At 42.1% G+C, this 14,443-nt stretch overlaps 1 protein-coding gene across 1 annotated transcript in view; it reads left to right on the top strand.

The window, feature by feature from the left end:
- Positions 1-12,814, top strand: part of LOC123968634 (obscurin-like) — a 61,309-nt gene extending 48,495 nt beyond the window's left edge. The window contains exons 9-10 of the mRNA XM_046045500.1: positions 5,925-5,982; positions 12,553-12,814. Coding sequence (XP_045901456.1) covers positions 5,925-5,982; positions 12,553-12,579 — 85 coding nt within the window. The 3' untranslated portion in view covers positions 12,580-12,814. The remainder of the gene's footprint in view (positions 1-5,924; positions 5,983-12,552) is intronic.
- The last annotated feature ends 1,629 nt before the right edge of the window (positions 12,815-14,443 follow it).

Raw genomic sequence — 14,443 nt, 5'->3', positions numbered from 1 at the left:
GTATTTCTGCATCAGTGAACACCTGAAAGGACTCACAGACTGTCCAGTCACAGATTGTCTGTAATCAGATTCAGCTGTTTTCTCGCTCATACGTGGCCATTAAATAAACTGAAAATATGAAACAGCCGATCATTACATGATTTGCAGTGTAACGTTAGGTTACCATGACAGAAGCGGGGCAGAAATTACTTTTAACTCGTGCTGATAATGTGCCGTGCTTGTGTGGCGACAGAAAGTAAACACGATTTGCGATGCTGCCGTCTAGACAAAGTGCTGCGGGATCCGTTCGTTTCACGTATTTGTGGACAGCAGTTGTTCTGCAGTGAAGCTGTTTCCAGTTCACAGAGCTCACGGAGCAGCACGTTGTTGAGTGTCTGTCTGAAATACTCCAAACTTTAGACGGTCCAAGGCACGGTCTTGTAGCTGCAGCTTGTCCGGGTGAATCCCACACCGGATGCAGCAACGCGTCGATGCACGTAATGCGCGACGACGTATTTACGTAATCGATTACGCCGACGAATAGTGTACAGTATGTGTACAGGACAGAGCTGCACACCAGTTTAGTCTATGCTTGTACCGGATGTTCTCAGCACTTGACTGGTTTGGTTAGCTAGTACTGACATACAGCTGATAATTAATATTACTTCGTTATTAATTTAGCTAACGTTACATAAATATTTTTTGTGCCTTTCACAGGACCACAGGATTCTTTACGCATAGTTACAGAACAACAAAAGATGACTTGGTAAACAGCTGGGTTTTTAGTAGATTTGTGAAAGTGTCCAGACAAGGAGCATTTCAGATCTCTGTGGGGATGAGCACCAGAGGGTGGGGGAGGGGCTGTGAAGCTGAAGGCTCTGTCTCCAAAAGTCTGGTGTGGGGAACAGAGAGCAAGGCCTTGTACTACCAGACAGAAACTTACATACACAGGGAGCTGCGGAGCGTCGACTGTCACCATGCTCGCAATGTGCTAGTTAAAGGATTGTGAGACATTTTGGGGTGGTTATTCATTCCACAGCGGTGGCAAATACAGGGGAACACTGATCTCTCTGTTGTGTGCGCTCCACATACAGTCCGGGCACGTCCTTCCACGTCCGCATCGCGATGCATCTAAGAATCGATTATTTCTCCCACCCCTAATGGGGAACCATCCTAGCTGTGTACAGTAAGGATGGGACACTGTCGGCCCCTACAGAGAATGGTTGAGGTGGTTAGGACATCTGGTAAGGATAACCCCTGGGCGCCTCCCGAGGGAGGTGTTCCAGGTACGTCCGGCTGGAAGGAGGCCTCAGAGAAGACCCAGGACTAGGTGAAGAGATTTTATCTTCAAACTGGCCTGGGAACACCTAAGGATCCCTGAGCTGGTTAATGTGGCTCGGGAATGGGAGGTTTGGGGTAACCACTACCCAACCTGGGTCGCAGGGGTAGTGGCTCCAGAAAATGAAGATGGATGGAGAAATACTTTTCTTTTTGCCACTGCCTTTTGAATTAATTAGTTTTGAGTCTTTTCATTTCGCTGCTTTTGTTACATTCATTCAGATGGGACTAGAATGCAGATAAACAGCTCCAGAGGAGACAGAAAGCTGAGAAGAGGTGAAACCGTCACTCTGTACTGCACTGCACTCTGTACTTTCCACCAACTGAACGTCACCTGGTTCAGAGATTGCCACACCCTCTCAGAGTCTGGCCCCGCCCTCCAGCTCGGCCCCCTGACCGCAGAGGATTTTGGGAACTACACCTGTGGTTTGAAGACGAACTTCAGCAGCCTCTCCCTGCCGTACAGCCTGCAGGTGGAGGAAGAAGGTTTGTTTGCTCAGTTTTCTCTGTGGTAGAAATACTTATTTATACTCACAGGACTCTCCTGGATAATGTAACGATCATTCAGGTTAATGTTACAGTTGGAGTTATTTAAACCTAGTTTCTGAGACGTCAGGTCAGTTTGGTCTGAAAACTACAATACCCATAAGCCTCAGTTGCTGTTGCTATAAAGAAGCAGGCAGTCAGAGTTTGTTTTAATGTCTAAGGTCTAACAGCTTCCTGTCCGTCTGATCCACATGAACAGTTGACCCTCTGCTGATTGTTCGTCTGGTTCTCTTCACTCTGTGCTCTGTGCTCATCGTCATAGCGGCATCCATCATCATCAGAAGGTAACGTTCACCTACAAGAACCAAGTCCACGTCAGTCTGGTTTCTGCTGCTGACTGTATTCAGCACAACATTTCTACATCAAATCATCTCCGTATGAGAGTTTCCCTCCAACTGAAATGAAATGTAATGTTCAAATCGGCTCAGTAAATAACTTGTCACACAGTACAGTTGAAGTCAGAAGTTTAGATACACATTTAATACATTTAAATTCAGTTTTCACAAACACTGTGACCCTCACTCAGGTCAGTGAGGGTCTAAGAACATCAAATGTCAGAAAAACAGGGTTTTCCCTGCATAGAGAAATTTTTGGCACCCGCCCTCCAACGAGGTTTTAGCGAGCGCCAAAGGAAAATCAACAGCACCAAATGATGAGAATTGAAACAAGTGTGTGGGGGGGGTTTCTCCCCTAGAGATGACCTTTCTTACATGCAAAAACCACAGACATCGCCTGGTGTTTGGTAAGGATCTGCAGAGACTCTATCAGACATGCATCGCTTAAGGATTGTGTATTCAAAGAGCCTTAGTAACCTCTCTCACTGAAGAGTTCTCTAACCTCTTTTTGTTTTGTCTTAATTCCTCCCTGTTGTTCCCTAGTAATCACTGTCTGTGTACTATTAACTAATGCTTAAGTTAAATGTTTCATATACAATTTCCTACACGCCGGTGTGTATAACCAGCTTCCCAGTTAAAGTAGTAAATCTCAAAGTTGAATGTCTTACCGTTTTCTCGTACAACCCGAGCGCCACCAAGGGGACAGGAAAGGTATAACACACAAGTGTTTAAAACTCGGCTTACACTGACAATGAGCGCCAAGTACCCATCACCATGTAATTGAATAAACGAAATTTTTGCTGCCACGCTTACATCTAAATTGTCTCGAGTTAAAACCTGTAACCATCAAGTTTACACTGAGAACATGTGGTTAAGCTTTGTTACGTTTTTATATAACGATAATAACCTTTAACATCTAGTGTTTAGTTTTGTTTTGCTCGTCTTTATCCGAATGTTTAGAACATTATTCGGAGTATTTTTCAAATGTTGATATTGTGGAGAGAGAGATTAAATGAAAATATGTGCTCTATATATATATATATATATATATATATATATATATATATATATATATTTTCTTTATCCCACTAAAAACTTAACACTTTTGGGGTAACCCCCACCAGAGAAACCCACTCCCCAAATTGACGTCACCACGTCCTGAAGAAGCTAGAGAAAAGGCATTGTTGTCTTTTGTCTCACTCTCTTCTAAAAAAAAAAAACTCTTGAAACTAAACTCTCATGTATCCTCTCGTAATTACGCTTTCTTTAACTTCCTTTACTTTTGAAAATCCGGTCTTCCTTTTTCGTTTCGTACTTTAAAATTTCCTTCAGACGGGCTGAGAAAGCTACTGCCCTTGAATCCCCAAGTTTCTTAGCGGGAGATTTGATTTTGATGTTTAATCAATGGGATGAAACTTTCCCCAGACTTGTTTAAACTCAGCAACATGAAATAGCCTATATTCCCGTGGCCTCGCGAACCTACGGCGAGTGTATGAGTCTTATTTGATTTTGTTGTTCTAACATCATCCGATCGTTCTGAGCAACTTTGGACCCAGAAACTCGGAAGCCCGTTCACTTCTTGCCTTGAATGAACGAAGCCACGCCTCCAACGACAGAGTCTGGAGTGTGTTCCACCGAGCTATAGACACCAAACGAACTCAGAGTGCAAGCCAGGGCGGACTGCCCTTTGCTGCAAGCGTTTTCCCGCAAAGGACTCCGGAACAAATCCACCGGTTTGAACTCAACTCGAGACACTACAGGGGTGTCTGGCCAGGACAACATCCACAAGTCAACCGGCAGTCGAGCCTTTGCTACAGGGAACTGTGACAAAAGTAAGGCAAAACAAACTACACTCTGTGACTCGTTGGCATTCTCTAGTTGGCCCTCACCTACAAACCCCTAGATTATTCAAACTAAATTTGCAACGTAATTTCCGACCATTCGTTCCCTCATCCTCGTAGAATCCTCTCCCTCTACAATATTAACTGAAATTCCATCGAGCCTAACATACTCTGTTCATCACCTTCAGGTTTTCATGTTGACTGTTGTCCCTGTAATATTCCCACATTTACTCCCACTGTTAAATTTCACCTTAATCACAGTGATACTGTGTGTGTATTGTTAAAAATCCAGGGTCCCTGTACAGAGAACTTGCCCTCAGATTTGAGATTGACTGGTTGACTAAAGTTTACGATTTCAGAATAACTGAACCATTAATAACTAATGAACTCAAGGACCTAAAGCCTTGGGCGGACAAGCAAATCTTTAGGTGGTGCTCCTAGTTTCGAGGTATGAATTAATATTCCAGGAAATATTAATTTTCATAATTGTATTAAAATTATACGTAGTTTTAGACCTGCTACAAAAGCATTTCAAATCCTCTCCGAATGTGTTTTAATAGCTATTTATCAGACAACTGCTGAGTAAGCAGAACATAAACTTAAATACGACGTCTTGATATCCAGCAGTCAGCTCCTCTCATCCACAGCGCTGGTTTTTTTACACATGCAGCAGCGCTAGATTAATAAACCAGCTGCTGCGTTGGTTTAACTGCGCCTGAACGCTCCGCTATGAAGCTGTGCTCGTGCTACTGGGAGAGATGACTTCCTGTTATTTCTCACAATATAAAAGCCTCTCGTGCTTAAAGTGTGCCGGTATTCACCGGTGCGGTCACTTTTACATTGTACTCTTTGGCGTACTGGGCACCGGTCCTCCAGATCTGGTTCTCTGGGCTCTACGCGAGGCTCACCTGTTCCCGTTCTGCCTGCCTGCTGATCTACACAGGGATATCGGGAGCCTTTCATGTAGCCGTGTGCATCAAGCGTCACTTTCCGCAAACCAACCAATCACAGCCTGGAGTAGGCACGACATTAAAAAAAAGGTTGACAGCAAACTTTAGAAATGCTGAACTCGTTGTTCTGTATGCACGGTTTTTATTATTGACGAGTTATAAACAAATGAGAGACTGAGCACCAAGTAGACCAATTTGTCTTGCACAATAATTGAATGACTGAAAACAAGCCACAAAAATGAAACTACTGTTTTGTCCAACTGGCCAATTATAGTAGACTATAGCCTACTATGATCTGATATTATACACAAACATCAGCACTAATCAAACCTTCACCACAGTGCTGTAGGCTGATGTCAGAGAAAGGTTTTATTAGTGAAACGGCTAAATCTCAACTAATAAACTATCTGTAGGCAAATTATCCAAATCAAGTGTAACCTGTAAATATATTATACTAATATTATACTTTACTTTTATACCTTTTGCCCTCCCAGGTCGTGGATATATTTTGTTTATCAAATGGTCAGAAATTACAAGAAAATACATATATTTCGGTCATAAGGTTATTCATTGCCTTTACTGTACGGCCCAAAGGACCATTCTGAGCCTGAATAACAGCTGAGAGAAAGATTTATTTCAGCTTAAATTTTTTCATCACATTCGCAGTGGGTTAAATTTGTTGGGGACTATTTTCAGCGGCGGATGAATCCACATGTGGTGTTATAGAGAGTATTTGGGCGTATTTAGCAGGGCGGTGTATGTGGGTCAGTCAGAATAAACACCCAGGACCAGATACGTGTAGTGTAAATAAAGATTTTAATGATCACCGATAGAACAATGGGCTCCTGATATCTGACCGGTCGGAGGAGAGGAGGCAGCAACTTTGTGTAAAAACACATTTTACACTTAGTGACTTTATTTTTACATCTTTACAGGACGTGTGTGCAGGAAAGCAGCTGCAGCAGCAGAGAGCTGAAAAATGCAACGATGCAGGCGAGTCACTGACACATCACACATCACTATCAGTTGTATTTTTAACACTTTTAACATGTCCTCCATGTCTTAATGGAAGGTGTCTGAGCTTTCAGCCCTGCTTTCTCTTTTGAGTATTTAAAGTAGCACAGAAAGAGGAACCTGGTTCCCGTCAGAGAATGAAGACAGTGAGGGAACATTCTGACATTTAAAGCCGATTTAAAAAAACTCAGAATTTCCTCTTCACAGCATCATTTTAGCTCTTTCACAAAATGTGCTAGTAAAACAACACTTGTCTGCAGCTTCCCGCTCTGCTTTTCTCTAATACTTGCGGTCGGCTGATATGGATATTTCAATTGCCACTGCTGATACATTGCCCACCGGGCCATTACATCAGAGTTTTACGGGCCCCTTGCAAATTTTTAATGCAACATTTTAATGATTCATTCAATCAACTTATTAATTTTCTTCTTGTAACATTTTAAAGATTTTAATATAGAGCCTTCTGCATATTTAAAAACACAAAGACAGATATTGAAAGGCTTTCAGAAGCCAATAGCTCAGGGGTGGGCAATTTTTAGAAGGGGCCACGTGAGAAACCTGAACTGTGTTGGAGGGCCGCACCAATGATAACTTAAACTTCATTTTGCTCAATATTCATTTTCTCCCATTGAAAGCAGTAAATATAGAAGAACAAGGATATTCTGTAAATATTTATATAACTATATGAAATTAGGTCAAATATGAAAATACTCCTATAGAAGTGATAAAAAGTGACATCCGTGTTTCATTTTATTTTTAACTAGGTAATCTCACAAACACTGTGGTGTTTTGCAGTATGTTAAAGCTTTGAAATTTATGAACTTTATGCAAAAAGCAATACATGCTTTTTTCAGTTCATTTTACTTGTTGAATGTCTGAGGACAGCTGAGGTGATCATCAGTGAGGATCTGTATCTGCACTTGTTGAACTTGTGTCTGTTCACTGACTGACTTAAAGTGCTCTGCCAGAAGTGTGTCAGACTGCAGGTCGATGAGTTCAGTTCATTGCAATGGGAGCGCCGCGTTTTTCAGACCCTGGTAAAAACGGCAGCAGCGTGACGAGGCGAGAGTTGAAACATGTTCAGCTTTGGGAAAAACGCTGCGCTCGTCACTGTCACTTTTTACCCTGCCGTCCCATCACAGTGCAGGAGGGGCGGGACAAACAACGAGCACCGAGCACATCCGATCTTCAACGAAACGATGTGCCTACTCGCCGAGGTGTTTCCTCGCCCGCAAAATCTCATGAACTCACACGTACGGACAGTCTGTGCTCTCATGTTTCAGTCACGCCTACCCTGCTTTGTGGTGACGTTTTCTAAACAGTTAAATTAGGTAGCCTACTTGCAGCACATCACCTCCATAATTATGTAACATAGCGTGGTCAAAAAAAAAACGCTCCAAAGCACACCCAACGCTCCCAGCAAGGCGTTTTCAGCTGGTAAAAAACGAAAATATTAATATATAACAAAATATTAAGGTCGATGCCGAAGTGTCCAGATACCAGGGTCTTCACTTCCTGTCCTCTACTGGTTTCACACCATAGTTGAACACAAGGAGAAGAAGCACACATGTAGTATAAATATGTGTAAAATAAATAGTTTGTTAAACTCTGTTACACGTGCTCCTTGGGGAAAAGCTTAGCGCACAGCCCTGACAACCATCAATTGTCCCACCAGCCAGCTTTTCCCATTTGAGTCCCAACTTGTCCAAACACGCATTCGCCTCCGTGAACAAATCACTCCCAATTGTCGTCCCTTTCATTGACTGCCAGCTGCTCCGTGATTTTTAAGCCTGCAGTTATCCCATGTTATCCCTCTCATCCAAAGCCAGGGGAAAATAGTTAAACAAACAAACAGCGTCAGCGTTCAGACCTGCTACTCACCTGTTTGGTGTGGCTTCTTCTGCTGCTAACATTTGGATCACTTGTCCTAAGCATTCCACAAAACGAGCCTGGCAGTCTTCTGTGCCAAACGCCATACCTGAACAACATTGGATATGGCCATTTTACTATCTACTATTCCCTCCTGAAGTTTGGAAACGCACGCGTAATAGGCTTATTACGCACCAAAGTGGAGCTGGGTAGCAGGAAAAAAAGATAGCGGTCGCGCTATAATATCTCTCTCCTTCCTGGTCCTGTTAGCGGGAGACATCCAGCTTAATCCCGGTCCGTGCTGCCGGCGTGGGGCCGGGTCCCAGTGCGGCGGCGGGGAGCGGCGGGCGGCTGTGGGCGCTCTCTGCGGACGAGTGTTTGGACGCCGTGTCGACCGGTCTGCGGCGGGTGCTGCGCCCGCAGATTGCCCGGCAGACTGCTGGAGCGAGCTGGCCCAGAGTTGCACCCTTCCTTCGCGGATTCTTCTTCTTTGCGCTCCTAACCGCAAGACTGACTACACTAAGAGTAAAGTCAATACAACTCATACAGCCAAGTATAAGCGAACAGGCAGGCACACTACTGACAATATAAACACTTTGCAGTCACAAGCAGTACTAAAGCAGAGACAATATTTATTTTTCCAGATAGTAAATCATGCAAAAATAATCTGGGATCCTACAGTAAAGCCTAAGGATATTTTGGGAGGGCATTTAAATATTAGAAGCCTGTATCCAAAATGTGATTAAATTAGAATTCTGCTACTTGGTTCCAATCTTGATTATTTGTGCATAAGTGAAACATGGCTGCATGATAAAATCCCTACCTCAATGATAGATGTGCCTGGATATAAGTGCTATAGAAAGGACAGGGTTACTGGTAAAGGAGGAGGAGTTCTGGTTTACATTAAAGACTCCTTTAAGACCAAGGAAGTCCAATTAGATGAATCTTTATCAATTGAAAGTCTATGTGTAAATTTTGCTCTATCCTCACGCACAATGTTTAACATCCTTGTGGTGTATAATCCACCATCTAGTTGCTTACAAGCTTTCTATCAGAATTTAGAAACATTTTTCAAATCTTTTAAACTTAACAGTGAGGTGCTTATTTATAGAGATACTACTGTTAATTGTAAATAAATCCAGCGTTTCACATAAGTTTATTTATATTGTGGCAGCCCGCCCCCCCGCTCAGCCCGCCACAGTTATACTGTCTTTCTGTGGGAAACACTGAAATCCAGTAGGAAACAACTCAAAGAACTAACATCAAAATATGACTTTCATCAATTTAAAAATAGACCTGACAAAAACATCACAGACAGCAATAGATTTAGCTTTCTCAAATAAGCCTGAAAGAGTCTTAAAAACATACAGTCTGGTGTGTGGCTTATTAGATCATAACATGATATTAATTTCCAGAAAACTCTCACAAAAGCGTCTAAATGAATATAAAAATGACCAAAAGGCAACAAAGTTGATAATTCCCAGCAAGGATCTTATTAAATTTGAGAATGAGTTAGCAAAGACTAATTGGGATGAAGTCTCACAACATAGTCAAGTGAGCGAGTGTTGCGATATATTTACTTCTACAATAATTAACATTTTAAATAAGTTCTTAAAACAATGCAAAAGGCCACAAAGAAAAGTATAGCTTCCATGGGTAAGTGATGCAGTACGACAGCTAATTAATCAAGTAGTAGAAGAATTGTGCAACTCAAAAGCAAACGTTTATATGAAAATTCTAACTTAAGCTAAAGGAACTTGTAAAGCAATGTGGAAACAAACTAAAAATATGCTCAAATTATCATCCAACCTTTGACCCACATTATAAATGTCTCTATTAAAACTGGAATATTTCCAGATGCTTGGAAAAAGGCACTGGTTAAACCCATCTTTAAGGGAATACCACAGACATCAGTAAGTATCGACCAATAAGTCTCGTTCCGGTAATGTAAAAAATACTAGAAAAAATAGTTCCAGAACAGCTAACTCAATATTTAGAAACACATCAGTATATACACCCTCAACAGTATGGTTTCAGACAGAACCAGTCCACTGAATCAGCCATCTGCGCATTATTGGAAAATATTGTGCAGCCGCTTGATAAAGGAAACATCGTGGGTCCAGTGTTCCTGGACTTAAAGAGGGCATTCGATACAGTAAACCAAAGCCGTCTTATCTCAAAACTGTCATCCTTTAACAGGTCACACCAGGCATTATCATGGTTCGAGTCATACTTACAGGGACGAGAACAATGTGTAGTTATTGATCATGTTAAATCTGTGCCCCATGTAAAATTAAGACCGGAATCCCTCAGGGAACCATACTGGGGCCTATTCTCTTCAGCCTGTATGTGAACGAGCAGCCTGAAGTGTGTCCTTAAGTTTGCCTTCTGATATATGCCGACGACACTGTGATTTATGTGTCCGGCAAAAGCACTGCTGTTAACGGCGGTACACTGACCAAACATCTTGAGAAAGTGTTTAACAGTGATAACAAATCCTGTTTAACACTTAATCTGAAGAAAACTAAATCTATGTGTTTTTCTATAAAAAAGAACTCGGGACAATAAATGACCTTAACATCAAAATGAATGGCGAACTCATCGATCGGGTAGAACAAGAAAAATATTTGAGTGATTTTAGATTCCCAGCTAAACTTTAAAAGTCATATCAAAAACATCAAGAAAAATGAAGGCCGGTATGAATTGTTTCAGAATGATCAGGAGCTGTTTGACATCTGAATGTGCTCATGTCTTTCTGAACACTATGATCCTGTCCCAACTGTCGTACTGCACCACTGTTTGGTCCCAGACCAGCCAAACTACCCTAAAGCCTATAAAGAGGCTTTATAACCATGCCCTAAAGATTTTAGATAAAAAGCCCATTCGATTCCATCACTGTTACATTTTAAGTAAACATAAAATCTTAAACTTTGTTAATTTTGTTAATCTTAGACATATAAAGTTGTTTTTTTAAATGTTTGACTGGATTTGCACCTGAGCCACTTTGTAAATTTGTGAACAGGCTGGAACCCTCCAGATCAACAAGAGCTGGTACATGTAGAGACTAAAGTTTCATTTCGTAAAACATCTTTTGCCCAAAATGTTTTCTCTGTGGAGCCAATCTGTGGAACTGTCTTCCTACAAATATAAAGACTTTTTTTGTACATCGGCCTCGTTGGTAAGGCTGCAAAGATTAGTCAACATAACAGACGGCGTCGATTATAAAAATTGTAAATGCTCCGTATTTGTATAGCGCCTTTCTAGTCTTTTCGACCACTCAAAGCGCTTTTACACTACATCTGCACTCAGCATTCACACACTGAACCTAAGTGCTCAAACAGAAACTAACATTCATACACTGGTGAACAGCCACCGGGGCCATTCGGGGTTCAGCATCTTGCCCAAGGACACTTCGACATGCAGCCTGGGGGAGCCGGGGATTGAACCACCGACCTTCCGATTAACGGCCAACCCGCTCTAACCCCCGCCCCAAATGTGATGTGAAATTTCATTGTGGACACGTCGTTACAAAGATGCCGTTAATCAGGTGAAGGGAGAGATAGCAATCTTATTATTAGGAACATTTCTGGTTGTTTATTTCTAACTGCAGCGCACTACAGGAAGTGCTGTGGCAGCATCGCTTCCACTGTCTGCCATGACTGCTCGACTGTAAGACTACTCACGAAGAAAAAGCATGTAAGCGAGAAGCGGAGAACTAGCTGTTACTAATAGTTTTAGTTGTAATTATTTATTTTGTTTTTACAAGTTTTGTACGCTGTTTCATCACTAAATACACTTTTGAGAGGTTTTGAGGTGAAGAATCAGCTGTGTAGAACTTGAATATTGGCAGATTTATGAAACGTTTTCGGAAATCCCAACATTAAAGCTCAGGTTACAACAACACAGTTATAAACCGCTCTCTGCCCAGACAACAAGCCTCTTACTTGATCATCGCTCTTGTCAGTCCGTTTGTGTAATCCAGCAGAGTCTCAGGCTCAGATCCTGATGGGCACGGCGCCGTCGCCGGGTTCAACAGCACAGCTGATCCTCGGAGCAGCTGAGGAAACAGCCAGATGTTAAAATGACAAACGTCAGAGCAGAATTATCGTCGTTGATTAAGGTTAAATCTGATCACAAAAGTAAACGTGTGTGTTGTTGGTTTGTGAGTCTGATCTGGACCTAAGAGGCTCCACTCTGGAACACCAGCCAGAGGGTTTCTGTAGTTCAATAAGTTCAGCTGATCAGTGTAATATCTGTGACTCAGGACCTTCAGGATCTGGATCAAGTAGCGGATGGAAAATAAAGTGTGTCTGATTTAGTGTCTACAGCTGTTTTTCTTCATGTGTCAGACACATATTTAATCAACATATATGAAAACATAAAATCCAAGCATGATTTGCGCAACAAGAATAAAGTTTGTTGTTATTAATATTATTTAAGACAGAGAAGTTCAGAGAGTGAGCCCCATGGTCTTTCCTGTGGCGCCCCCCTCAGGACAAACTCTGAATCACAGCTCCACTCCTGCTGAGCCTCCTCAGAGTGACCTCAGTGAGGCTGTGACTTCATGGTAACTCAGGCTGACCTGAGAGCTTTCTACAGTCTGACCGCTGCTCTTCATCAGCCGCTCGTCTTCCTCTCTTCATCTCATCTGAACTGTTTGAACTCTGCTTTCTGTTTCAGCCTCCAGACTCTGACGAGCAGCTGTGACGTCCAGACGGCCGAGGCCAGACTGTCTGACACCCTCACACCATCATGTCGGTCCCTGTTTTACAGCAGGAATGACTTTTTAAATGTTCAGTGTATTTATGTGAATGCAGCTATTGTCAGAATATTTTACTCCACTGCTTCCAGTTTGTGGTGTAACAAAAAAATAAAAAGGTGCAGTGTGTAAGATTTGGCCCAAATTTTCCTCTGATGTCCCCACCTGAACCCGGAGTCAGTCCTGGTCTGTCTCACTGTCTTCCAACTGGCCTCCTTCAGTCTCGAAGGTTGTGTTCGGTCCTGGTCCGTGTTCCCTGGGAGGCTGCAGAGTCTGGTTCTGTTGCCTGCTTGGCAGCTGCGGTCAGCTAAGTTAGCTGCCCGGCTAACTGACCTAAGTAGCAGCAGTTATGACCTGACGTGTGATATTTCTATCTGATGAAATGGTGCAGCTATCAAAACATCAGAATATTTAACTAGAGAGAGCTTAAAGATTAAATGGAAAAAGGCGTTTCCCTTTTATGCACACATCTCTCTAATAAAGGCAGAAATCTCTGTGTGTTTGTGTTTCGTTTATGTCGAGGACCGTTCCTCCATTTGACCTCACACGTGGTGGGTGTGTTGCTGCAGATCAGAGGGAGTGTAGAAACACATTTGGTGAATTTTGGACACGCGACGCGTTCAGAATTCCACGAGACGCCACATCGGCCGCTGTGAACGGGCACTGCACTGGCTTTGATAATTCTTTTTATATTTTGTAATATAATAAATAATTATACATATTTAAATGTAATAGATATTGTGTATAAATACATATAAAATAGAATCGGAGCTCCCTTGATCATGGCTTTTTTCATTCACCATGCACAAAGTGAACATACTTAAGTTAATTAACTGAACTGACTGATCAGCTGGAACCAAAAACCCGTCTCAGGTTCTTCAGCTCAGAGTTCAGGGTTAGGGCACGTGTCCAAAGTGTTTTTTGGCAGCTGAAAACGCCAGCAGCTCTTCTGAAAAACGCCCAGCGCAGAAAAAACGGTCAGCGCCTCGTCACGCTGCTGCCATTTGAAAAAACTGAGAAAAAAATAAATAAATAAAAGACGCTGGCACTTTGGTGGACACGGGCCCTTAGTCAGTTTGTTAAACCTGCTTTCTGGAACAGATCCCTGACACGTGAAGTACAGGACATAAATGACAAACCCAATGATTTTCACCTCTGAGGAATCATTTAGTCAGTATGGGAACTACAGAGCTCCTCGTCCTTTAAGTCTTTTGGTTTGGACATTTCTAGGAGACTTTCTGAACTCTCTACCTCTGGAAACAAAGAACCACACAACATACAGCATCTTTAAAACCACACTTAAGATCCAGTTAAATTCTACTCAGACCTGTCTTCTGCTGCAGTTTTAGACCGTTTGATTTGTTTTATTCTATTTCAGCTTATTTCTACCTTCTATTTTAGTTTACTCTTTTTAAAATCTCTCTCTTGTATTCTCATTGCCTTGATGTTACACTTTCTCATCCCTCTTATTTTCTATTTAACTTTATTATTATGTAAAAAACCCCAAAAACAAATCAGTGGCATAGCTGTGGAGCCATCATGAGGCCCTGCGGCTGTACACTGATGGAGTTAATGTCAGTGTTGATTAATGTGCATATGTCCCACATAAAGAACAACTATAACCTCCACAACAACAACAGCTTCAGAGTTCTGTGTCTGTCTGTCTGGGATTCATGAACAGCAGATTACAGAGGCGGGGGGAGATTTAGGAAAATACTGTGAATTGGGATTAAATGATGACGTTATTCTCATAAAAATCTTCACAGATATGTGGGATAGATGCAAAAAGTTTTGAACATTCAGTCCAGGAGT

Source organism: Micropterus dolomieu, linkage group LG03 (genome assembly GCF_021292245.1).
Source record: "Micropterus dolomieu isolate WLL.071019.BEF.003 ecotype Adirondacks linkage group LG03, ASM2129224v1, whole genome shotgun sequence".
Classification (NCBI taxonomy): domain Eukaryota; kingdom Metazoa; phylum Chordata; class Actinopteri; order Centrarchiformes; family Centrarchidae; genus Micropterus; species Micropterus dolomieu.
This window is presented reverse-complemented; position numbering and strand designations above follow the sequence as displayed.